Here is a 24,568-nt window from a genome sequence, read left to right on the forward strand (position 1 = left end):
GCATATTACCTTTCCCTCTGTAAGGAGGAGGAAGTCTAGAAAACAGAAAAATAAGCTAATGTGTTTTTGTTGAATGGTTCAGTATAGATCTTTTACAATATGAAAGGAGAGTTGGCTATATTTCGTCAAAAAAGAGAGCTGCCTATATTCCCCCTGATATAGTATATATAGCATTACTGGTCAGGGATTGACTCTAGTCCATCTCACATGCTAATTTAATCCTAATAAACACATTGTAATAGAAGCAGGCACAGCAGGGACAGCTGTGCTGGTTAGGAGGTCCATCCGGACTGAGATCCAGGGGCCATTGGCCACAAAGTCTACCCAGCAGCAATACCTCTCAACTGGCCTGGCCTGACACCAGGGGGTGGGTTGCTACAGAGGGGGTAGGGCACTCCACCCAGTGGAATGACAGAGGTCGATGTTAAGCCTTCCGTTGTCAAACTGCCTGGAGAGAACGCCTTTCCACTGGAACGTTAACATCCAACCAGACCATCTGACATGCATGGCAGTCCAGGCACAAGCACAACTAGCTACATCCTTCACGGCCAGTGGATAAGAGCAGAGAGAGGCACTGTATGAATATCACCCTGGCTAGAACAAAATGACAGTACCAAGTCCACCGTTTAATTGAACAGCATATAAATATATGTATATTAGCCATCAGTCTGAGCCGTCACAGATGCTTCCATCGCAGATTTCAAATGAACAAGGAAGATACAGTAGTAGACAATTGAAAACATAATGCATGTCATGTGCAAACAGCATTAGCAACCCAGTGAATGTTTTTATTGAGCTGCAGATGGCATCATGCATATTTATGCAAACTCACTGAGCCCAGGTGATGGCTTTGACTTATCCTACATGTCTGACTGATCAATTAATGATTAATCAATCAGAGATGCTCCTGAAAATGTAAATCCCAGGACCACACACCTTATCAAACTCTATATGCTAAACAGAAAGACCAACCCTACAATAACCAACAACAACGGATATTATTCCACAGGACTAAATTACTCCCGTTTGTTTTTGAAAACTCAGTTTCCCCTAGATGTGCTTTTCCTGATCTAGAAAACCTTGGCCCAAAGAGCTGGATATTTAGTGCAGATTGTGTCCTCAAAGCTGTGCCTTGGGGTCAGTCTAATACAATGCAAATGACATCCACTGATTGCCTTCTCAGAGTTTATGACACCGAGGTTTATACAGAAATGGAAAGTTGAGCATAGTTTCAGGCTTTGTAGTCTACATACTTCAAGGGTGTAATATCTAGGGTTGCAAAGCTACCTGTAATTTATTTCAGTTACCGGAATCTTCTATGGTAACTTTGGCTATTTATACTTTAATTTTTAAATTTTTATGTATTCATATATAGCATATATTTTATGTGTGTGTCCATATTGTCCACAGTGGATAAACCATATGGTTCAAGAGAAAATACCCTAATTAATGAAAAAAGCACCTGATCAACAATGGCACATTTCAATTATCTCTGCAACTCTTCAAACTATTTAGTTTTTTCATAACTGCCACCAGTTTGGTGCCAAAACATTTATAACAAAGATGTATTGACATATAGTCAAATAAATAAAACAGTGTCAAAAACTATTATAAAGGATAGTTAATGCTGAAACCCTCATATGAAACAGCAATAGTATTCACTAAGTTGATGGTTTATATTTAGGAAAATGTTTTACAGCTTTGTCATTCAAATGTACTTTTTAAAATCATCTTGTTGAATTATTTCATACATTTGACATGTGATAAGGCCACACAGAGGGCCTGAGATAATTACAGACACCTGTGATAATCTGAAGTACCCAAAAGGGCCACTAGATGTTTTGTGATAAATTACATATAATCCTTGAAAGTTACCAAACTTCTGGTAGATTACTGGAACGTTTCCAGTAAAATACCCTCCCTTTGCAACCCTAGTAATGCCATAACACAGGAATAACAACATAATAATTGTGATGATAGTGTAAAATAATTGCATAATATTGCATAAAAAGTATATTATGCCTATAATTGCTACCACAATGGTCCCCAAGCTTATGTGGATTAAGCTGTAAACTGCAATCCTCTTTCTTTAATGATTGCTGTTCATGAATGTGTTTTCCACTTCTCCAACATGGAACTTCCCAATTCCACTGTGCAGGTAGAGCTACAACTACCTCCAGAACTTTGTTTAACATGCACCCATAGGCACTTGGTCCCAGGTGTTTCTGGAATATCTGGGAGGTAAGTACATCTTTTTTTGACAATGGGAGTCAAGACATTCATTCAAAATAACTTCTGTTTTTTTTTTTTTAGTTGGGAGAGAAATCGTTACATGTTCCAAGGCGGACTGAGGTACGACATTTCAGAAACATCCCTATCCCACCATGTCCCACCTGCCATACAATATTCGGGGCTGCCTTTGACCGCCCAAGACCGTCTGCTGGCAATGCTGAAAAGCAATAGCTGTTTGAACCCCGCCTCCTCCCAAACTAATCTGATGCCCAATAGCAGGTGACAGAAAATGAATTTGCAGAGCTTTCCTCAGCATGAATAAAAAAGGCCCAGAAGGAGTCCAGCATAGAGGAGAATCTACTTTGTGAATTCTTCCAGTATCCATTCAACACAGATTCATATTCCAAGCCTCACATATTACAGCCACTCCCAGCCTATCACTCAGATGACACTCTTCCAAACTAGGGCTGGCAATTACTTGGGACTTCACCATCCGATATTAAAACAACACGATCCGATATGAATAGCGATTCTCACGATTCTATGTGTTGCGATTCGATGTTTCAAACATATTGCTCACCATATATCTGCTGCAGAGGGACCAGAAAGAACCATGAGAAAACATGTTTTCATCAGTCATGTAAACAAAAGTGCTGAAAACAAATTGGCTCCCTGTTTTAATAGAAGGTGGAGAACAAGCTATGAAGGACAAATACTGGAGTTTTGGTGCAGGTACAGCCGACTAGTGCAAAAAATATTCCGATACTCTCCCAATTCTATTTGACTATATTCCCTGTCTTAGGTCAGTTAGGATCACCATTTTATTTTAAGAATGTGAAATGTCAGAATAATAGTAGAGATAATGATTTATTTCAGCTTTTATTTCTTTCATCACATTCCCAATGGGTCAGAAGTTTACATACACTCAATTAGTATTTGGTAGCAAATAGCCTTTAAATTGTTCAACTTGGGTCAAACGTTTTGGATAAGCCTTCCACAAGCTTCCCACAATAAGTTGGGTGAATTTTGGCCTAATCCTCCTGACAGAGCTGGTATAACTGAATCCTTTTTGTTCTGCACACACATTTTCTACGGGATTGAGGTCAGGCCTTTGTGATGCCCACTCCAATACCTTGACTTTGTTGTCCTCAAGCCATTTGGCCACAACTTTGGAAGTATGCTTGGGGTCATTGTCCATTTGGAAGACCCATTTGCGATTAAGCTTTAACTTCCTGACTGATGTCTTGAGATGTTGCTTCAATATATCCATATAATTGTCCTGCCTCATGATGCCATCTATTTTGTGTAGTGCACCAGTCCCTCCTGCAGCAAAGCACCCCCAAAACATGATGCTGCCACCCACATGTTTCACGGTTGGGATGGTGTTCTTAGGCTTGAAGCCTCCCACATTTTCCTCCAAATATAACGATGGTCGTTATGGCCAAACAGTTATATTTTTGTTTCATCAGACCAGAAGACACTTCTCCAAGTGTGTGGTTGCAAACTGTAGTCTGGCTTTCTTATGGCGGTTTTGGAGCAGTGGCTTCTTCCTTGCTGAGTGGCCTTTCAGGTTATGCTGATATAGGACTCATTTTACTGTGGATTTAGATACTTTTGTACCTGTTTCCTCCAGCATCTTCACAAGGTCCTTTGCTGTTGTTCTGGGATTGATTGGCACTTTTCGTACCAAAGTACGTTCATCTCTAGGAGACAGAACGCATCCCCTTCCTGAGCGGTATGACGGCTGAGTGGTGTTTATACTTGCGTACTATTGTATGTACAGATGAACGTACTACCTTCAGGCGTTTGGAAATTGCTCCCAAGGATGAACCAGACTTGTGGAGGTCCACAAAAATAAATTGAGCTGATTTCTATTGATTTTCCCATGATGTCAAGCAAAGAGGCACTGAGTTTGAAGGAAGGCCTAGAAATACATCCACAGGTACACCTCCAATTTACTCAAATTATGTCAATTAGCCTAACAGAAGCTTCTAAAGCCATGACATCATTTTCTGGAATTTTACAAGCTGTTTAAAGGCACAGGCAACTTAGTGTATGTAAACTTCTGACCCACTGGAATTGTGATACAGTGAATGATAAGTGAAATAATCCATCTGTAAACAATTGTTGGAAATATTTCTTGTGTCATGCACAAAGTTTGTTAACAAAACATTTTTGGAGGGGTTGAACAACTAGTTTTAATGACTTCAACCTAAGTGTAAACTTCCGACTTCAACTGTATATGTTGTCAAAAATAATATCCCGATATGTAACAGTATAATTTTTTCCCCCATCATTACTCCTGGCCAGCTGAATCAAGTGTCTTCTAGCAGCTGCTGGACTCTTGGGCTACTGCATAGGTGTTCGTTTAGATATCCTGTCCTCTCTTCCTCCTCCTCCTACTCCTTTCTCCTCCGTGGAGACAACGCAAGACACGTGGTCCAGATACACTGGTGGAACAATTGGAGCAGATACACGAGCTATACAAAAAACTATGCATTTCTCCATGCTCTGGGAGCCAGAGTGGATGTCTAGGCGAGCCTCTTCGTAGAAAGGCCATGTAAAAAGACTTCATAAATGGGTTCAAGGTCAAGGAATTGAGAAAAATCTGCCCATATCTTTCATGCTTCAGCTGAGCTATTAGAAAGAATGGTTCTCTCCTGCGCTGGAGTAGTTCAGTGGGACAGGGGAGTAGTCATCTCCCGTAGATAGGGCACAGATATGACATGCATTTACAGACAGAATCCCGTTCAGACAAAAAAAAGTGAACACATTTGAAAGTAATTGCATTTGAAAACAAGTATCCCATAATTAGAGCCTCTCAGATGACAATGTCTTATTATTCTGAAATCAGTTCAACACCATTATCAATGGAATGAAGAAAAATGCTCAAGTTAATAAGTTTGATGTAATTGTAATTGACTTGAGAAGACATGAATAGGATATGGATCAAATTGGATACCTGGTATTGGCAGGCAGCAGCCCTGTATTGAACATAGCTACCACAATGCCTAGTTGGAGATGAATAGAATAAGTATTTAGGGGAGCACTGCCACAAACTACATCAGAAAATGTCAGGAGCCAAGCCATTGTCACTCTGACGATCAACAGCCAGAGATGTTGGTGCAAAAACAGTAAAACAGCCAAGCTATCACTCATCATAATGCTGAGGTGACAATATATTTCCATGTGTTTCCATGAGTGACAGCGATTTCCATGTTACCAATATGATGTATTTTGCATGGTCCATGGATATTCATATTTGCCTACTTTGATCCATCCAGTGGTCCTTCCATCTCGAGCATAGCCCTTCTCGCCTGCTCGTGGTGTAACTACAAACCACACTTTACAGCACTGTCCCTTTAAGAACTCAACCAATCCCTCCCAGTGTGAGAGGACGGAGCACTGCCGATCACCACACCACACCGAAGGCCAATTTCAGGGCCAGTTGAGAACGGAATCCCACCTCAAACTCCTTTCAGCTCTTAATAGACACGAGGATTGTTTTCTCGTCCTCCGTCTTTAGATCAATAGGATTAATAGAACAGTAATGTTGCAACACACTTTTAACTAGTCAATCATTATGAAGCGCAATGCTTTTTCCTTTGAGATTATACGATAGCTTTTAGCTGCTAGGGGAAAAAAAGTATAATTAGTTTCATGAGATTCTGACTAATATGCGAGATGCTAAGTGTTAATTACTTTAACTAGGTGTTCAAGTTGCCTGTAGACACATTGCAGACAATGCAATTTCAATAAAATAGACTCTTCTGTGATAGTTCTGTTGGCACTAATATCACTCCATATAAAGCCATACTGTATACATTTTGGAACTGATTTATAATTTTCCAAACTGAAACCATATTTTGCTGGAGTCGAGCAATTCAATGAATCCTTAAATAAATGTGAATTGCTTTTGAAATATAGGTGATTGTGACATAAAGTACAGTTTGGACACGCCCTTACTTTATTTGTACTATTTTCTACATTGTGGAATAATAGTGAAGACATCAAAGCTATGAAATAACACATATGGAGTCATGTAGTAACCAAAAAAGTAGCCACCCTTTGCATTGATGACAGCTTTGCACACCCTTGGCATTCTCTCAACCAGCTTCATGAGGTAGTCACCTTGAATGCACTTCAGTTAACAGTTGTGCCTTGTTAAAAGTTAATAATGCATTTGAGCCAATCAGTTGTGTTGTGACATGGTAGAGGTGGTATACAGAAGATAGGCTTATTTGGTAAAAGACCAAGTCCATATTATGGCAAGAACAGCTCAAATAAGCAACGAGAAACAAAAGTCCATCATTACTTTAAGACACTGGTCAGTCAATGCAGAAAATTTCAAGAACTATGAAAGTTTCTTCAAGTGCAGTCACAAAAACCCTCAAGCACTATGATGAAACTTGCTCTCATGAGGACCGCCACATGAAAGGAAGACCCTGAGTTTCCTCTGCTGCAGAGGATAAGTTCATTAGAGTTAACTGCACCTCATATTGCAGCCCAAATAAATGCTTCACAGAGTTCAAGTAACAGACACATCTAAAAATCAACTGTTCAGAGGAAACTGCGTGAATCAGGCCTTCATGTTAAAATTACTGCAAAGAAACCACTACTAAAGGACACCAATAATAAGAAGAGAATTGCTTGGGCCAAGAAACATGAGCAATGGACATTAGACCGGTGGAAATCTGGAAATCTGAAATCTTTGGTCTGATGAGTCAAATTTAAGATTTTTGGTTCTAACCGCTGTCTTTGTGAGAAACAAAGTAGGTGAACGGATGATCTCCACATGTGTGGTTCCCACTGTGAAGCATGGAGGAGGAGGTGTGATGGTGCTTTGCTGGTGACACTGTCATTGATTTATTTAGAATTCAAGGCACACTTAAGCAGCATGGCTACTACAGTATTCTGTAGCGATACGCCATCCCATCTGGTTTGCGCTTAGTGGGACTATCATCTGTTTTTCAACAGGATAATGACCCAACACACCTGGGGGCGGCAGGGTAGAATAGTGGTTAGAGCGTTGGACTAGTAACCGAAAGGTTGCAAGTTCATATCCCCGAGCTGACAAGGTAAAAATATGTCGTTCTGCCCCTGAACAGGCAGTTAACCTACTGTTCCTAGGCCGTCATTGAAAATAAGAATTTGTTCTTAACTGACTTGCCTAGTTAAATAAAGGTAAAATAAAACCCCCAAGCTGTGTAAGGGTTATTTGACCAAGAAGGAGAGTGATGGAGTGCTGCATCAGATGACAGTCTCCACAATCACCTGACCTCAACCCAATTGAGATGGTTTGGGATGAGTTAGACCGCAGTGTGAAGGAAAAGCAGCCAACAAGTGCTCAGCATACATGGGAAAGCATTCCAGGTGAAGCTGGTTGAGAGAATGCCAAGAGTGTGCAAAGCTGGTTACTTTGAATAATATAAAATATATTTGGATTTGTTTAACACTTTTTTGCTAACTACATGATTCCATATGTGTTATTTCATAGTTCCTATGTCTTCACTATTATTCTACAATGTATACAATAGTAAAAAATAAAGAAAAACCCTTGAATGAGTAGGTGTGTCCAAACTATTGACCGGTACTGTATAATCAAATTAAGATTTCTATTAGCGATATATATTGAGAACAATTTCGTCCAATGTATAGTGATAAGGGCTATGAAGTGCCTGCTGTGTGGACCTTAATGCAAGGGGAAGATAAAGGCCCGTAACATGACACCATTATGCTCACCCCAAGAAATCGTGTGTATTCATAAAAGTGTACAACGTTGGATAAGGAGAGCAAACTGAGCAAGCTATTTACGGCTATATTAGCATACTTATTCACAACAGCAGCAGTAGGTCGGTGACACAGCACTCTTACATGAACATGAAATGAAACAGAGGACAAAAATGGTTTTATGAAATTGGCTTTGTCTACATGCCACCTACTGGGTTTTGCTTTACAGGCCTTGAATAACTTGGCCATCAACTGACTGCTGTGGAATCCTGCTGTTTCATTTTTCGCCTGAAAACATTAAGTATTACCCATGAAAGAAAAATGTGTTGAAATTGATCAATACGACAAGATGATACAAAACCTGCATTGTAAATTGACTTTGCAAAATCATATTCATGTGTTTGCAGTATGCTATGGCTCGTATTGGACATTTCCTGTGGAGGTTTAGATATAACACATGTTGTACTCTGCATGGCCTCTCCTGAAACACGTTTGTCCTACGCTGCTGTACAGTACAATACAGTAAACACCAGGATGTCCAGAGCAGCTAGTGTGAAAACGGACTTTCCTCTTTGTCCTTCTGTTTCACGTCTATGGATCTCTCGTGTTCTGTCCTTCAAGATCTTGAAAATAACTCAGCCCCTATTGAAATCCCAGAGAAAAAGTGAACTGAGGAGGAATCCATGAAAGGATGTCGTACAACCTTGATTCAGTAACATGCCTTTTAGGATGCGCACATGTATTTTAGTGGCTTCTTTAGACAGACTCTATACCTATAGGCACAGCTCAGAAAGCATAAGAGAGAAAGCAAAGCTGATGCGACATCCTCATTCGGAGAAGTGCTCTGGAACATAAAGGCATCCTGAAAGTACATTCACCGTTTTGTTCCACAAGTTTTCCGAGTTCTAACAACAACAGGTGGACTTTCACAGAGACAGAACAACTACAGTAATGTCTCTGGAGCTGTGAAGGTCATCTCACTAAGAAAACGATGCAAAACGATTCACCGTTTAGCCATAGAGAACTCCTTTGTGTGCACAATGTCTCTTTCATGTCCTTTTTCACTTACACAGCAATGTGGCCTTTAAAGACATTTGAGCCCACATGGAGTAAGACACTTTTATTCTCCACGAGCACAGCAAGCAGCTTAGGCGTGGAAATCAAATGGTTCTGGGACAGGCGGCAAAACGTTAAGCCATCAGGGCCGAGTTCATACTGTAAGTACCATTAGTGCTGCTTAGCGTAACTGTGCTAATATGCTAATAATATTTTATATAATAAAAAATGTATGTAGCTTAAGTAAAGGCTAAATTAAGTAAAAGGCATGGGCCGTCATCATGGTGGAGTAAGCAGGAATAAAAGGCAGGGTATCAGGATTCTGAGCATGTCCTGGGGAAGAGTGTGGCGCTGCGCTGGGGTAATCAGATGCTAACAGTGAGGGTGAGAGTGACGCGCAGGCAGCACAGTGCAGGCAGGGGAAACAGGAGGCAGCCCTGTTGAGGCACACTAGCAGAACAAAGGAACACGCCTAGCAGGGGACAGAGATCATTACGGCCCCCTCAACACATTCGGTACAGTCTGACTGTGAATCCTTGCCTTTTCAGGGGTAACCTTCCCTTTCACTGGCGTTCGCCAGGTTGCTTGACCTTTTCGGTCAGTTTCACAAAGCTGCATTCAGACAGCTAGTGCACGTCATGAAAGACGAGTGTCTTACAGTACATGGCAAACTGGGATCACACCTTTCAAAGATAATAAATGACTAGAACCTGCTCCCAGATGTAACATGGATAAAATGTTGTGTGTATCACTGAAGACATAATGATACTTATTAGCCTACATTGTTATTATTTGCCCACATCTGTCTTGTCATTTTCAACAGCAGGTAAAGGACTCTTTTTGTTGGCATACTTAGGATAGTTCATGTATTGGTCCTTAAAGAGAAACAGATCGAGCGCAAAATCATTTCTGGCCATAGAGGTAGCGGCTCTTCTAGCTTTACTACATGAGTACTGTGGCAACAAACTGTGTTTATCAGATGCTGGTCAATCAGCCAGTGCCAACTGCATGCTGAGTGAATGCCAAAGTCTGATTTGAATCACACAAAAGAACAAAAGACAAGTATGAAGTCTACAGACTCCTACAGACTCCAGACAATCAAATTCCAACTCCCAATCATGAGAATAAGAAAGGCGTGCAGTCTCAAAACTGTCTAGTGTTGGATGGGGAGGGTGAACTAGTGCCAGAGTCTAGTGCTTCATCAGTAGAGCCTTTTTAAAATCTTGACTAGGATAATGCCTCTTGATTAAAGACTGAGAAATCCAACTGATGTTCTCCGTTGACCCCCACCAATTTGTAAGCAAGAGAAATTAAAATCCTTCATCAAAATGTGATCAATGCAGGAGAGCCCTGTGGGGAACAACTGACACCCATTGTATAATGAAGCTATAATTCAGCTTTACTGTACATGAATGAAGGATACTCTGAAACTTACAATAAGGATTTATGTGTGATTCATATCCCCCTGTTCCCCTGCTATACTGTATAGAAATAAGAGTGTATGCCTTACTGTTTCTTTCACGTCGGCACTAAAGGCAGATAGGGAGAACAGGAGCACTCTCCATGAGTCTCTATTTCCCCCAAAGATTTTCAATGGCACTGTGGACAGTGATGACTGGGTTCAAGGGGGATATTATAATACCTCTTCTGATTACTGTATTAGGTTTGATGTAGGGATGAACTAAATTAGCAAAAACACACTTCCATTATGGATCAGCATGGATGAAAGCAGGGGTTCTTTCATGTTCATCGTATCTGTAATCTTCACAAGAACAAACATTTACCAACCAATGTCTTTCACACAGAGTGTGCTATAACCGCAAGGGCGTATTCTACACACTACTTCACTTAGGTCAGTAGTAGAGATGTAGATTCACCTAAGGGTCCCGATTCAAATGTTTAAGATACAAGTGCATAAGGTCCGTGGACCGCAAACTGATCCAAATGCTCATATTCAATTCTTTCGACTTTACAGAAATATGAAATAGCTCTCACAACTGATGTGTCCACTCCTTCAGCATTGAACTGCATGTAACTGTGTTGACAGTCATTGACCTACAAGTCATTTTGCATACAGAACAACCCCAGGCAATATCAGAAGCCTGGTCAAACCGCGCACTGTGCCCAGCTTCATGCACTGATCAACGCGAGGTAAGTGGCCTGTTCCTGATCTTGCACATCTGTGCAGCACCTTCAGCATTTAAATGCTAAAATGTTTTGTGTGCTAAAATTATAAGAGCAGCAATAAAATAACAATAACGAGGCTATATACAGGGAGTACCGGTGCCGAGTCAATTTGCGGGGGTCAAGGTTAATCGAGGTAATTGAGGTAATATGTACAGTATCAGTCAAAAGTTTGGACACACCTACTCATTCAATTTCTTTTTTCTTTTTTACTATTTCCTACATTGTAGAATAATAGTGAAGGCATCAGCATTAGGAAATACAGTATATGGAATCGTGTAGTAACCAAAAAAGTGTTAAACAAATCCAAATATGTTTTATATTTGAGATTCTTCAAATAGCCACCCATTGCCTTGATGACAGCTTTGCACACTCTTGGAATTCTCTCAACCAGCTAAATGAGATATGAGATAATCACCTGGAATGCATTTCAATTAAAATGTGTGTCTTTGTTAAAACATAATTTGTGGAATTTCTTTCCTTCTTAATGCGTTTGAGCCAATCATTTGTGTTGGTACAGTGCCTTGCAAATGTATTCATCCCCCTTGGCGTATTTCCTGTTTTGTTGCATTACAACCTGTAATTTAAATATATTTTTATTTGGATTTCATGTAATGGACATACACAAAATAGTCACACTTGGTGAACTGAAATGAAAAAAATAACTTGTTTAAATTTAATTAATTTTTTTCACGGAAAAGTGGTGCGTGCATATGTATTCACCCCGTTTGCTATGAAGCCTCTAAATAAGATCTGGTGCAACCGCAATTAAATTCAGATGTCACATAATTAGTTATTAAAGTCCACCTGTGTGTCACATGATCTAACAATCTCAGTATGTATACACCTGTTCTGAAAAGCCCCAGAGTCTGCATCAACACTAAGCTAGGGGCACCACCAAGCAAGCAACATCATGCAGACCAAGGAGCTCTCCAAACAGGTCAGTGACAAAGTTGTGGAGAAGTACAGATCAGGGTTGGGTTTAAAAAAATATATCCGAAACTTTGAACATCCCACACAGCACCATTAAAACCATTATTAAAAAATTGAAAGAATATGGCACCACAACAAACCTGCCAAGAGAGGGCCGCCCACCAAAAATCATGGACCAGGCAAGGAGCGCGTTAATCAGAGAGGCAACAAAGAGACCAAAGGTAACCCTGAAGGAGCTGCAAAGCTCCACAGCGGAGATTGAAATATCTGTCCATAGGACCACTTTAAATTGTACACTCCACAGAGCTGGGCTTTACGGAAGAGTGGCCAGAAAAAAAGCCATTTCTTAAAGAAGAAAAAAAATTAGCAAACACATTTGGTGTTCGCCAAAAGGCATGTGGGAGACTCTCCAAACATATGGAAGAAGATACTCTGGTCAGATGAGACTCAAATTTATTTTTTGGTCTATCAAGGAAAACTCTATGTCTGGAGTTTTCCTTGATGGACCTCTCATCACCCCGAGAATAACATATCATCCACAGTGAAGCAAGGTGGTGGCAGCATCATGCTGTGGGGATGTTTTTCATTTCCCGGGACTGGGAAACTGGTCAGAATTGAAGGAATGAGGGATGACGCTAAATACAGGGAAATTCTTGAGGGAGCCCTGTTTCAGTCTTCCAGAGATTTGAGACTGAGACGGAGGATCACCTTACAGCAGGACAATGACCCCAAGCATACTGCTAAACCAACACTTGAGTGGTTTAAGGGGAAACATTTAAATGTCTTGGAATGGCCTTGTCAAAGCCAAGAGCTCGATCCAATTGAGAATCTGCGGTATGACTTAAAGATTGCTGTGCACCAGCGGAACCCATCCAACTTGAAGGAGCTAGAGCAGTTTTGCCTTAAATAATGGGCAGAAATCCCAGTGGCTAGATGTGCCAAGCTTATAGAGACACACCCCAAGAGACTTGCAGCTGCAATTGCTGCAAAAGGTGGCTCTACAAAGTATTAATTTTGGGGGGGGTCAATAGTTATGCACGCTCAAGTTGTCTGTTTCTTTATCTTATTTCTTGTTTGTTTCACAATAAAAAATATTTTGCATCTTCAAAGTGGTACGCATATTGTGAAAATCCAATGATACAAACCCCCCCAAAAAGTCCAGGGTGTATGGCAACAAAATAGAAAAAATGCCAAGGGGGGTGAATACTTTCGCAAGCCACTGTATACAGAAGACAGCCCAATTTGGTAAAATACAAGAATTATGGCAAGAACAGCTCAAATAAAAAAACAAAGAGATACGACAGTTCACCATTACTTTAAAACATGAAGGTCAGTCAATGCAGAAAATTTCAAGAACTTTGTGCAGTTGCAAAAACTATCAAGCGCTACGATGTAACTGGTTCTCATGAGGACCGTCACAGGAAAGGAAGACACAGACTTACCTCTGCTGCAGAGGATACGTTTATTAGAGTTATAAGCCTCAGAAATTGGAGCCCAAATAAATGCTTCACAGAGTTCAAGTAACAGACACATCTCAACATCAACTATTCAGAGGAGACTACGTGAATCAGGCCTTCATGGTCTAATTGCTGCAAAGAAACCACTAGTAAAGGACACAAATAAGAAGAAGAGACTTGCTTGGGCCCAGTCTCTTCTTGGGACTTGGCCCAAGCAATGGAGCAATGGACATTAGACCGGTGGAAATCTGTCCTTTGGTCTGATGAGTCACAATTTGAGATTTTTGGTTCCAACTGCCGTGTCTTTATGAGACGCAGCGTAAGGTGAACGGATGATCTCTGCATGTGTGGTTCCCACCGTGAAACATTGAGGTGTGATGGTGTGGGGGTGCTTTTCTGGTGACACTGTCTGTGATTTATTTAGAATTCAAGGCACACTTAACCAGCATGGCTACCACAGCAATCTGTAGCGATATGCCATCCCGTCTGGTTTGCGCTTAGTGGGATTATCATCTGTTTTTCAGCAGAACATTGACCCAACAAACCTCCAGGCTGTGTAAGGGCTATTTGACCAAGAAGGAGAGTGATGGCCTGGCCTCCACAAGATGACCTGGCCTCCACAATCACTCGACCTCAACCCAATTGAGATGGTTTGGGATGAATTGGACCGCAGAGTGAAGGAAAAGCAGCCAACAAGCGCTCAGTATATGTGGGAACTCCTTCAAGACTTTTGGAAAAGCATTCCAGGTGAAGCTGGTTGAGAGAATGCCAAGATTGTGCAAAGCTGTCATCAAGGGGGAATGTTGGCTACTTTGAAGAATCTCAAATATAAAATACACTTTTTTGGTTACCACATGATTCAATATGTGTTATATAAAAGTTTTGATGTCATCACTATTATTCTACAATGTAGAAGATCATGTCTTTTTTTAAGCATACAATATAGCTCAGTATTTGAATGATGTATTTTAGATAGTCATTATTGCTCATCTTCATGAAGAGTGTTAATAATTTCAGACCCCACTGTACACCATAGATAATAACTTACAGACACACACACACACACACACACACACACACACACACACACACACACACACACACACACACACACACACACACACACACACACACACACACACACACACACACACAGAAGTCAGGTCAGACTAATCCAGCTCATGAGCTCTCCATCAGCAGCAGATTATGATTTAGAATGATAAATTCATGTGTTTATGCAACATGTTAGTGCATCGAATCGTATCTCAGAGGAAGAAATCGCATCGATTCTTTCTCTAATCACAGTGAATCACACTGAATCGTTTCAAACTAAAACGTACCGTTCCTGTATCGTATCGGAGACCATGAATCTAGACACGTATCGACACATCTTGAAGGGAAAGATGCCATCCGTCATCCACCATCCACAACGCAGACGTCATCAGCAAGCTTTGACCTTCGTTCCTTTCCCATCCCCCTTAGCCCCCAAATGTTTCTGTAACCTAAATAACTATCATCTGACATCCAAACAGATAGTGACAGGAATTATATGAAACAATGAAGCGTTGATATCAATGTTAATGTTATCAATGATCCTTTATATGTATTTAACCTAATTATGTATATTTTATGAAAATTAGAGGAGAAATGACGCCAAATCGAGTTACCGCAAGCGGCAACCATTCGATTGTGACAGTAGAAGTCCAAAGCTTCTATTTTTCACCTGTCATTGTCTAATATTTCACATTTTTGGCCTTGACTCTGCAGTACATTCTACTGTATGAACATGATGCAGTCTTAGTTTACCCCAGAACAAAGGTCATTGCCATTTTTTTCCTCTGCTGATTAAATCTCACACTCTTTTGCAATCAATGCATTACATTTAATATTTCTGTCTTTAATTTCATATCCGCAACCCAATCGCCTTGTTTATATTCATAACGATTGCGCTAACAGCAGTCAACCTTTACGGACTGCCGACCATACAATTACAATGATTCCCTTTAACAACCTCCTAGCTTCCTTCTAAACTATGGCTTTCACACTGCAACCTGCCCCCCAAAAAACATATGAATGAGACACAAAACTTCACAAAGAGAGCTCTTGCTTGCATCAAAAGTTATTTACCTGCTAGGCACCCCATGAGTGACTGCAGCAACATCAGTTTCCATAGCAACGTCATCTTCAGTTTTGTGGGGTCAAAAGTAGACTCACATCCAATCACAAATGTACGGAGGAATCCTTTCGGTACCTTTCTGGGTCTTCACTCTGTAGAAAAAGAAACAGGCGTAATGAATACCATGATAAGACAGAAAGACAGTCTTTTATCAGCACTTGAGAAAAGTGCTGATAAAGGACTGTAAACAACTCTAACATTTAAAAAAAAAAATGTTTTAATTTAAAATCATTATTTTCAATGACGGCCTAGGAACAGTGGGTTAACTGCCTCGTTCAGGGACATGAATTGAACATTAAGAGAATTGAAGGAATATGACGGCATTTCTCACTTCTGATAACATGTCAAGGACTAGGGAAATGCTTTTCAAAATGTTGCCCTTTACAGCAGCATGTAGCCTACTGTACACATTCAGTCATGTGCAGCGCTTTCATACCCCTTGACCTACTCCACATTTTCGGGGGTTACAGCCTGAATTCAAAATTGATTAAATATATGTTTTTCTCACCCATCTACACACAAAACAACATAATGACAAAGTGGAAACATGCTTTCAGTAATGTTTGCAAATTCATTGATAATGAACTACAGAAATATCTCATTTACATAAGTATTCACACCCCTGAGTCAATACTTTGTAGAAGCACCTTTGGCAGCGATTACAGCTGTGAGTCTTTCTGGGTAGCTTTCCACACCTGGATTGTGCAACATTTACTCATTATTCTTTTCAAAATTCTTCAAGCTCTGTCAAATAGTTTTTTTGATCATTGCTAGACAACCATTTTCAAGTATTGACATAGATGTTCAAGTAGATTTAAGTCAAAACTGTAACTCGTTCACTCGGGAACATTCACTGTCTTCTTGGTAAGCTACTCCAATGTACTAGATTTGGCCTTTTGTTTTCGGTTATTGTCCTGCTGTATTAATTACCTAGTGTCCGGTGGAAAGCAGACTGAACCAGGTTTTCCAGATTTTGCCAGTGCCTAGCTCCATTCCCTTTCTTTTTTATCCTTAAAAACTCCCCAGTCCTTAACCATTACAAGCATACCCATAACATGATGCTGCCACCACTATGCTTGAAAATATATAATGTGTTGTATTGGATTTGCCCCAAACATAACATATTATGTACAGCCTTCCTTCTTTCAATCTGTCAATTAGGTTCGTATGGTGGAGTAACTACGATGTTGTTGGTCCATCTTCAGTTTTCTCCTATCACAGCCATTAAACTCTGTAACTGTTTTAAAGTCACCATTGATCTCATTGTGAAATCCCTGACCGGTTTCCTTCCTCTCTGACAACTGAGCAGCTTTAAGTCAAAACTGTAACTCATCCAGCCCTACGACAACTCAACAGCTTCTACCCCCAAGCCAATAGACTGCTGAATAATGAATAAAAATCACCACTGGACAATTTACATTGACCCGAGATATTTGAGCTTTTTGTTTTTTATTAATTGTAAAAAAAATATATAAAAAAAATAAACATAATTCCACTTTTATATTATGGGGTATTGTGTGATGGCCGGTGACAACAAAATCTCAATTTAAGTCTGTAACACAACACAATATGAAAAAAGTCAAATACTTTCTGAAGGCACTGTATATTTAGATCTAGTAAATGATGGATATTTAAGAAATTAAGCCTTGAAAGAGCAATGTGCAAAGAGATTGCCTTAAAGTATACATCAATGAATTAATGAAATAAATTAGTTATACAAACGACTCAATATTCTCTTTCACCAAATCCCTATTACATGTAACTCTGAATGTACAGCTTTGGTGGGCTGGTTCAAAAGTACTATAATACATTTTAAAAAACATACATTACTCCCTATTTCTGCCTACCAAAGTCAAGCTGGAGCCTAATCTATTAACTAAAAAGTTAGAGAGGGAAAACAAACAAAAAATAGCACTGATTTTCATTTTTGGCACAGCGACTATTACATGCCTTTCCATATCCGCGACAAATACGGCTCCAGAGAAGCCTATTTTAGAAGCTCCCTCTTAAACATACAGTGGCGTACCTACACAGAATAATACCCATTCACTGTTATGTTCATAAATGTTGTAAGAGATAGCAAGAGATAGGGTGTGAAAAACTCCAGCGATCCCACTACACTGTCAACGTCAGATGTGTTTTTATTCCCCAGCAGAAATACCAGGGGTATCGGCATGAAATCAGTACCCAAACCTCAAAAGCCTGCATTGTGTCAGTGGGATAGTAATTCTCTGTGTGCTCCAGTGGGCCTTCGATGTAGAGAGCAGAAGGGAAGATGGGGGGGAGGGATCTGCAGGGGGAGACAAATAAAATCAATGCCATCCAGAGACGCAGTGTCCCATGGCAGTACTTTTAAAACATTAGCTTAATGTACCCTGTTGCCCTATAGACAATATACAGTAATGCTCTCTATTTTGGTAGAAAAGTAGTTAATGGTGAACTTTTAGACATTACATGGTAATTTTGATGCAGGGTTTTTGTTATAGTCAGTCTTTGAATATGTATTACATATAGTCATTCTTCTGCTGTTGAAAGACAAATATGATCCAATTACTGATTTATTCAGTGGCTGACACAATCAATTGCTGCATTGTTGAAATTTGAATTACAAATTTCCCTTTCATCTCGCCTGCTCAACACCAACCCCCAAAAACAACACATTTTTTGAGAGGACTAAATAATATATATACACGACAGGAGGTTGGTTGCACATTAATTCGGGAGAACGGGCTCGTTCTAATGACTGGAGTGGAATGATAACAAATACATCAAACACATGGTTTCCATGCCATTCCATCTGCTCCATTACGGACATTATTATGAGCCGTTCTCCCCTCAGTATCCTCTGGTGATATACACAGAGTATACTAAACATTAAATTCCCCTTCCTAATATTGAGTTTTGAGTTGTACCCCCCACCCCGTTTTGCCCTCAGAACAGCCTCAATTCATCGGGGCATGGACTCTACAAGGTGTCGAAAGCGTTCCACTGGGATGCTGGCCCATGTTGACTCCAATGCTTAACACAGTTGTGTCAAGTTGCCTGGATGACCTTTGGGTGGTGGACCATTCTTGATACGCACGAGAAACTGTTGAGCGTGAAAACCTCAGCACCTTTACAGATCTTGACACAAACCGGTGCGCCTAGCACCTACCCTGTTCAAAGGCACTTAAATCTTTTATCTGACCCATTTACCTTCTGAATGGCACAAAAAAACACAATCCATGTCTCAATTGTCTCAAGGCTTAAAAAACATTCTTTAATCTGTCTCCTCCCATTTATCTACACTGATAGAAGTGGATTTAACCATTGACAACAGTAAGGGATCATTCACCTGGATTCACCTGCTCCGTCTATGTCATGGAAAGAGCAGGTGTTCATAATGTTTTGTACACACAGTACTGTACCAGTGAAAAGTTTGGACACACCTACTCATTCAAGGGTTTTTCTTTATTTTTATTACTTTCTACATTGTAGAATAATAGTGAAGACATCAAAACGATGAAATAACACATATGAAATCATGTAGTAACCAAGTCCATATTATGTCAAGAACATCTCAAAAAAGCAAAGAGAAACGACAATCCATCATTACTTTAAGCCATTCAGAAAATGTCAAGAACTTTGAAAGTTTCTTCAAGTGCAGTCGCAAAAACCATCAAGTGCTATGATGAAACTGGCTCTCATGAGGACCGCCACATGAAAGGAAGCCCCAGAGTTAACTCTGCTGCAGAGAATAAGTTCATTAGAGTTACCAGCCTCAGAAATTGCAGCCCAAATAAATGCTTCACAGTTCCAAGTAACAGACACATCTCATGATCAACTGTTCAGAGGAGACTCCGTGAATCAGGCCTTCATGGTCAAATTGCTGCAAAGAAAACAAACACAAACTAGAAGAAGAGACTTGCTTGGGCCTGGAAACATGAACAATGGACATTAGACTGGTGGAAATCTGTACTTTGGACTGATGAGTCCAAATGTGCGATTTTTGGTTCCACCCGCCGTGTCTTTGTGAGATGCGGAGTAGGTGAACAGATTATCTCTGCATGTGTAGTTCTCAACATGAAGCATGAAGGAGGAGTTGTGATGGTGTGGGGGTGCTTTGCTGGTGACACTGTCAGTGATTTGTTTAGAATTCAAGGCACACCTAAACAACAGGACAATGACAAGGGCTATCAAGTGCTCAGCATATGTGGGAAGCTGTTGAGAGCATGCCAATAGTGTGCAAAGCTGTCATCAAGGCAAAGGGTGGCTACTTTGAAGAATCTCAAATATAAAATATATTTTGATTCATTTAACACATCATACTTTGGTTAGTACATGATTCCATATGTGTATTTCATAGTTTTGAAAAACCCTTGAATGAGTATGTAACGAGTGCGCTGAGAGTCGGGAAGTAAGTTTAGGGAGTGAGTGTTTTAATAAATAAACAAAACACAAATAACACACCGACATGAAAACAGAGTCAATAACACCTGAGGAAAGAACCAAGGGGAGTGACAGATATAGGGAAGATAATCAAGGAGGTGATGGAGTCCAGGTGAGTGTCATAAGGCGCGAGACGATGGTGACAGGTGTGCAGGATAATCAGCAGCTTGATGACCTAGAGGCCCGGAGAGGGAGTATACGTGACAGTACCCCCTCCCCGACATGCGGCTCCAGCCGCAGGACGCCGTCAAAGGGGACGAACTCGGGGATCAGGAGCGGACCGGTCACCCCTGCTGATGCACGGGAACCTGTTACCCTAGCTGAGGCACGGGAACCTGTCGAGTCAGCTGGGGCGCGGGAACATGACGAACATGATGAACCTGACGAGCCGGTGGAGGCATGAAAGCTCGACAAGCCGGCTGAGGCAGGGGAGCCTGGCGATCCAGCGGAGGCATGAAAGCTCGACAAGCCGGCTGAGGCAGGGGAGCCTGGCGATCCGGCTGAGGCATGAGAGCCCGACAAGCCAGCTAAGGCAGGGAAGCCTGGCGATCCAGCGGAGGCATGAAAGCCCGACGAGCCGACTGAGGCAGGGGAGCCAGGCGATCCGGCTGAGGCATGATAGCCCGACAAGCAAGCTAAGGCAGGGAAGCCTGGCGAGCCGGCTGAGGCATGAGAGCCCGACAAGCCAGCTAAGGCAGGGGAGCCTGGCGATCCGGCTGAGGCATGAGAGCCCGACAAGCCAGCTAAGGCAGGGAAGCCTGGCGATCCAGCGGAGGCATGAAAGCCAGACGAGCCGACTGAGGCAGGGGAGCCTGGCGATCCGGCTGAGGCATGATAGCCCGACAAGCCAGCTAAGGCAGGGAAGCCTGGCGAGCCGGCTGAGGCATGAGAGCCCGACAAGCCAGCTAAGGCAGGGAAGCCTGGCGATCCGGCTGAGGCATGAGAGCCCGACAAGCCAGCTAAGGCAGGGAAGCCTGGCGATCCGGCTGAGGCATGAGAGCCCGACAAGCCAGCTAAGGCAGGGAAGCCTGGCGATCTGGTTGAGGCATGAGAGCCTGTAGCGGTTCCGGGACCCAACGTCATTTACTCTGACACAAAAAATGTAAAAAACACTCCCTGATGCTTCCCTTAGGTGAGGTGTTATTCTGTAACAAGTGCGCTGAGAGTCGGGAAGCAAGTTCAGGGAGCGAGAGTTTTAATAAATAAACGAAACACAAACAACGCACTGACATGAAAACAGAGTCAATAACACCTGAGGAAAGAACCAAGGGGAGTGACAGATATAGGGAAGATAATCAAGGAGGTGATGGAGTCCAGGTGAGTGTCATGAGGCGCTGGTGTGCGATACGATGGTGACAGATGTGCGGAATAATCAGCAGCCTGATGACCTAGAGGCCGGAGAGGGAGTATACATGACAGAGTAGCTATGTCCAAACCAGTGGTGTAAAGTACTTAAGTAAAAATACTTAAGTCGTTTATTTGGGCATCTGTACTTTACTTTACTATTTATATTTTTGACATTTTTTACTTTTACTTCACTACATTCCAAAAGAAAAGTATGTACTTTCTACTCCATACATTTTCAGGAAAAGTGTCTAATTCACACACTTATCAAGAGAACATTCCTGGCCATCCCTACTGCCTCTGATCTGGCGGACTCACTAAACACATACCTCGTTTGTAGATGATGTCTGAATGTTGGTGCCTGCCCCGGGCTATCCGTAACTTAAAATAATAAGAAAATGGTGCCGTTTGGTTTCCTTAATATAAGGAATTTGAAATGATTCATACTTTTACTTTGATAATTAAGTATATTTTAGCAATTACATTTCCTTTTGATACTTAAAACCAGTGTATTTAAAACCAAATACTTTTAGTCTTTTACTCAAGTAGGAAATTACAGGGTGACTTTCACTTTTACTTGAGTCATTTTCTATTAAAGTATCTTTACTTTTACTCAAGTATGACAATTGGGTAGTTTTTCCACCACTAGTCCAAACTTTCGATTGGTACTGTATATATACTGTATATATTCTGTATGCATCTCGAAACTAGTGATTATTCAAAGTAAATATGAAAACAACGAGCTTAAAACAGGGGTCTAAAATGTTTGCACAGACTTGTAAGGAATAACAGCAAACTAACTACCTTATGTGCTGATGTTTGAGGTTTTGTTAATTCCTCTGAGGGTTATCTTAGAATATTTACACTTTACTGGAGCGGTTCCTCTGACGGACCTTGTCAATGCATATTTACACAAAACCATACCTTTCCTTGAAATACAACACAAACAATCTGAATGAACCCGCATTGCAGTTGTCCTTGAATTGATTAAATTGGGGAATATGTTTAATTTACTGTTTTGACAAACACATTAAAAAGTGCCAAATGGGAGAGGTATTTGGTTTTGAGTAGCAGGGAGAGGAAGTAAATATGTAAATGAAACACAGTGGGGGTAGGCAGTAAGATTTACGCAGCTTGCCATAGAGTCTGAGAGAAGAATACAGAATAAGTCTGAGGCAAATGTCAGAGGCTGCCTCTGGAAACACTGTGTACACTGGATAGAAAGGTATTACAGCAATGTGACAAGTTAAGTCATTTGCAATGTACCATTTGCAAAGCTTCCATAAAAAACAAGCTGCAATAACCATATGTCCCTTGGGTAAATACATGTTTATTCATAGAGTAGAAGTATATAATAACCCACACCATCCCATTATGGCACAACCAGGCTCTTGTTAGCATTCCACCATCGAAACAGAGGCAGAAGCAGCACTGAACGTCTCCTTCAGCTCTTGCTCACTGAACTGTAACACTACATTTCAAAGACATGCTTGAGTAATGCAATAATCATATGTTTCAGAACACGAGGGGCAGGAAATCAATATGGGACCAGAATATTGTATTTTCTTCACTTTCTAAAAAAATAAGGACTGAGAATGAAGCCTGGATTTGTCTGAGTGGGTCACATTTAATATCTTATCTTCATTTATTTCAATCAGTGTCTTCTAATGAATCCCTCTCCTTCGAGATGGAAGCTGTGTTTCTGCTTCTTGACAAGATGTATTTCCTTTAGCTGGAAGAGCTGCAAGGTCAACGATTCATCTGGACCACCTCAATGACATGCATAACCTTGTATGCCTTGTCTATGTATAGATATTTCTGTAAATATCATTTGTTTACATAATAACACATCTGTAAAAAAATATATATATTAAAAAATGAATTGCTATAATTGCATTTGTTCGGTTCATGCAAGACAGTTTTGGTTTCCATTCATCCTCATTAAAATGTACTGAAGACTGACTGTATGTTGTACCACTGTAAATTACAAAGGAATGACACACAAAGCATGTTTCAAAGTGCTTACATTTTCGGCATTATGGCAGAAGTGTTTAATTTAAGCAAAAAGGATCAAAAGATAATGGCAACATTTAAATATGCTGAAAAAAAAACGATATTAAAGCAACAGGTAAAGTGTTGGTCCCTGAAAGATCCCAGAAATGTGTTTACACCCCTGTTACTGAGCATTTCTCCTTTCCCAAGAATCCATCCACCTGACAGCTGTGGCATATCAAGAAGCTGATTAAACAGCATGTTCATTACACAGGTGCACCCTGTGCTGGGCACAACAAAAGACCACTCTAAAATGTGCAGTTTTGTCACACAACACAATGCCACAGATGTCTCAAGTTTTGAGGGTGCGTGCAGTTGGCAAGCCTCCAACGTCATTTTAGAGAATTTGGCAGTACTTCAAACTGGCCTCACAACCGCAGACCACGTGTATGGCGTTGTGTGGGCGAGCGGTTTGCTGATGTCAACGTTGTGAACAAAGTGCCCCATGGTGGCGGTGGGGTTATGGTATGGGCAGGCAAAAACTATGGACAATAAACACAATTGCATTTTATTGATGGCAATTGGAATACACAGATATACCGTGGAGCGAACCTGAGTCCCATTGTCGTGCCATTCATCCTACACCATCACTTCATTTTTCCAGCACGATAATACACAGCCCCATGTCGCAAGGATATGTACACAGTTCCTGAAAGCTGAAAATGTCCCAGTTCTTCCATGGCCTGCATACTCACCAGACATGTCACCCATTGAGCATGTTTGGGATGCTCTGAATTGACATGTACGACAGTGTTCCTGTTTCCGCCAATATCCAGCAATTTCGCATAGCCATTGAAGAGGAGTGGAACAAGATTCCAGATGCCACAATCAACAGCCTGATCAACTCTATGAAAAGGAGATGTGTTGCGCTGCATGAGGCAAATGGTGGTCACACCAGATTCTGATCCACGCCCCTACCTTTTTATAGGTATCTGTGACCAACAGATGCCTATACGTATGTATTCCCAGGCATGTG

The 24,568-nt window shown here is 41.0% G+C and overlaps 1 protein-coding gene across 3 annotated transcripts in view; it reads right to left on the reverse strand.

Annotated features, from left to right (window-relative positions):
• cntn4 (contactin 4) overlaps nt 1–24,568 on the reverse strand; it is a 175,784-nt gene that overhangs the window by 134,871 nt on the left and 16,345 nt on the right. For all 3 annotated transcript variants that reach the window (XM_020483077.2, XM_020483076.2, XM_031824877.1), the window contains exon 2: nt 15,720–15,860. In XM_020483077.2, the coding sequence (XP_020338666.1) occupies nt 15,720–15,774 (55 nt within the window). In that variant the 5' untranslated portion in view covers nt 15,775–15,860. The remainder of the gene's footprint in view (nt 1–15,719; nt 15,861–24,568) is intronic.

The sequence above is a fragment of the Oncorhynchus kisutch genome, linkage group LG5 (assembly GCF_002021735.2).
Source record: "Oncorhynchus kisutch isolate 150728-3 linkage group LG5, Okis_V2, whole genome shotgun sequence".
Classification (NCBI taxonomy): Eukaryota; Metazoa; Chordata; class Actinopteri; order Salmoniformes; family Salmonidae; genus Oncorhynchus; species Oncorhynchus kisutch.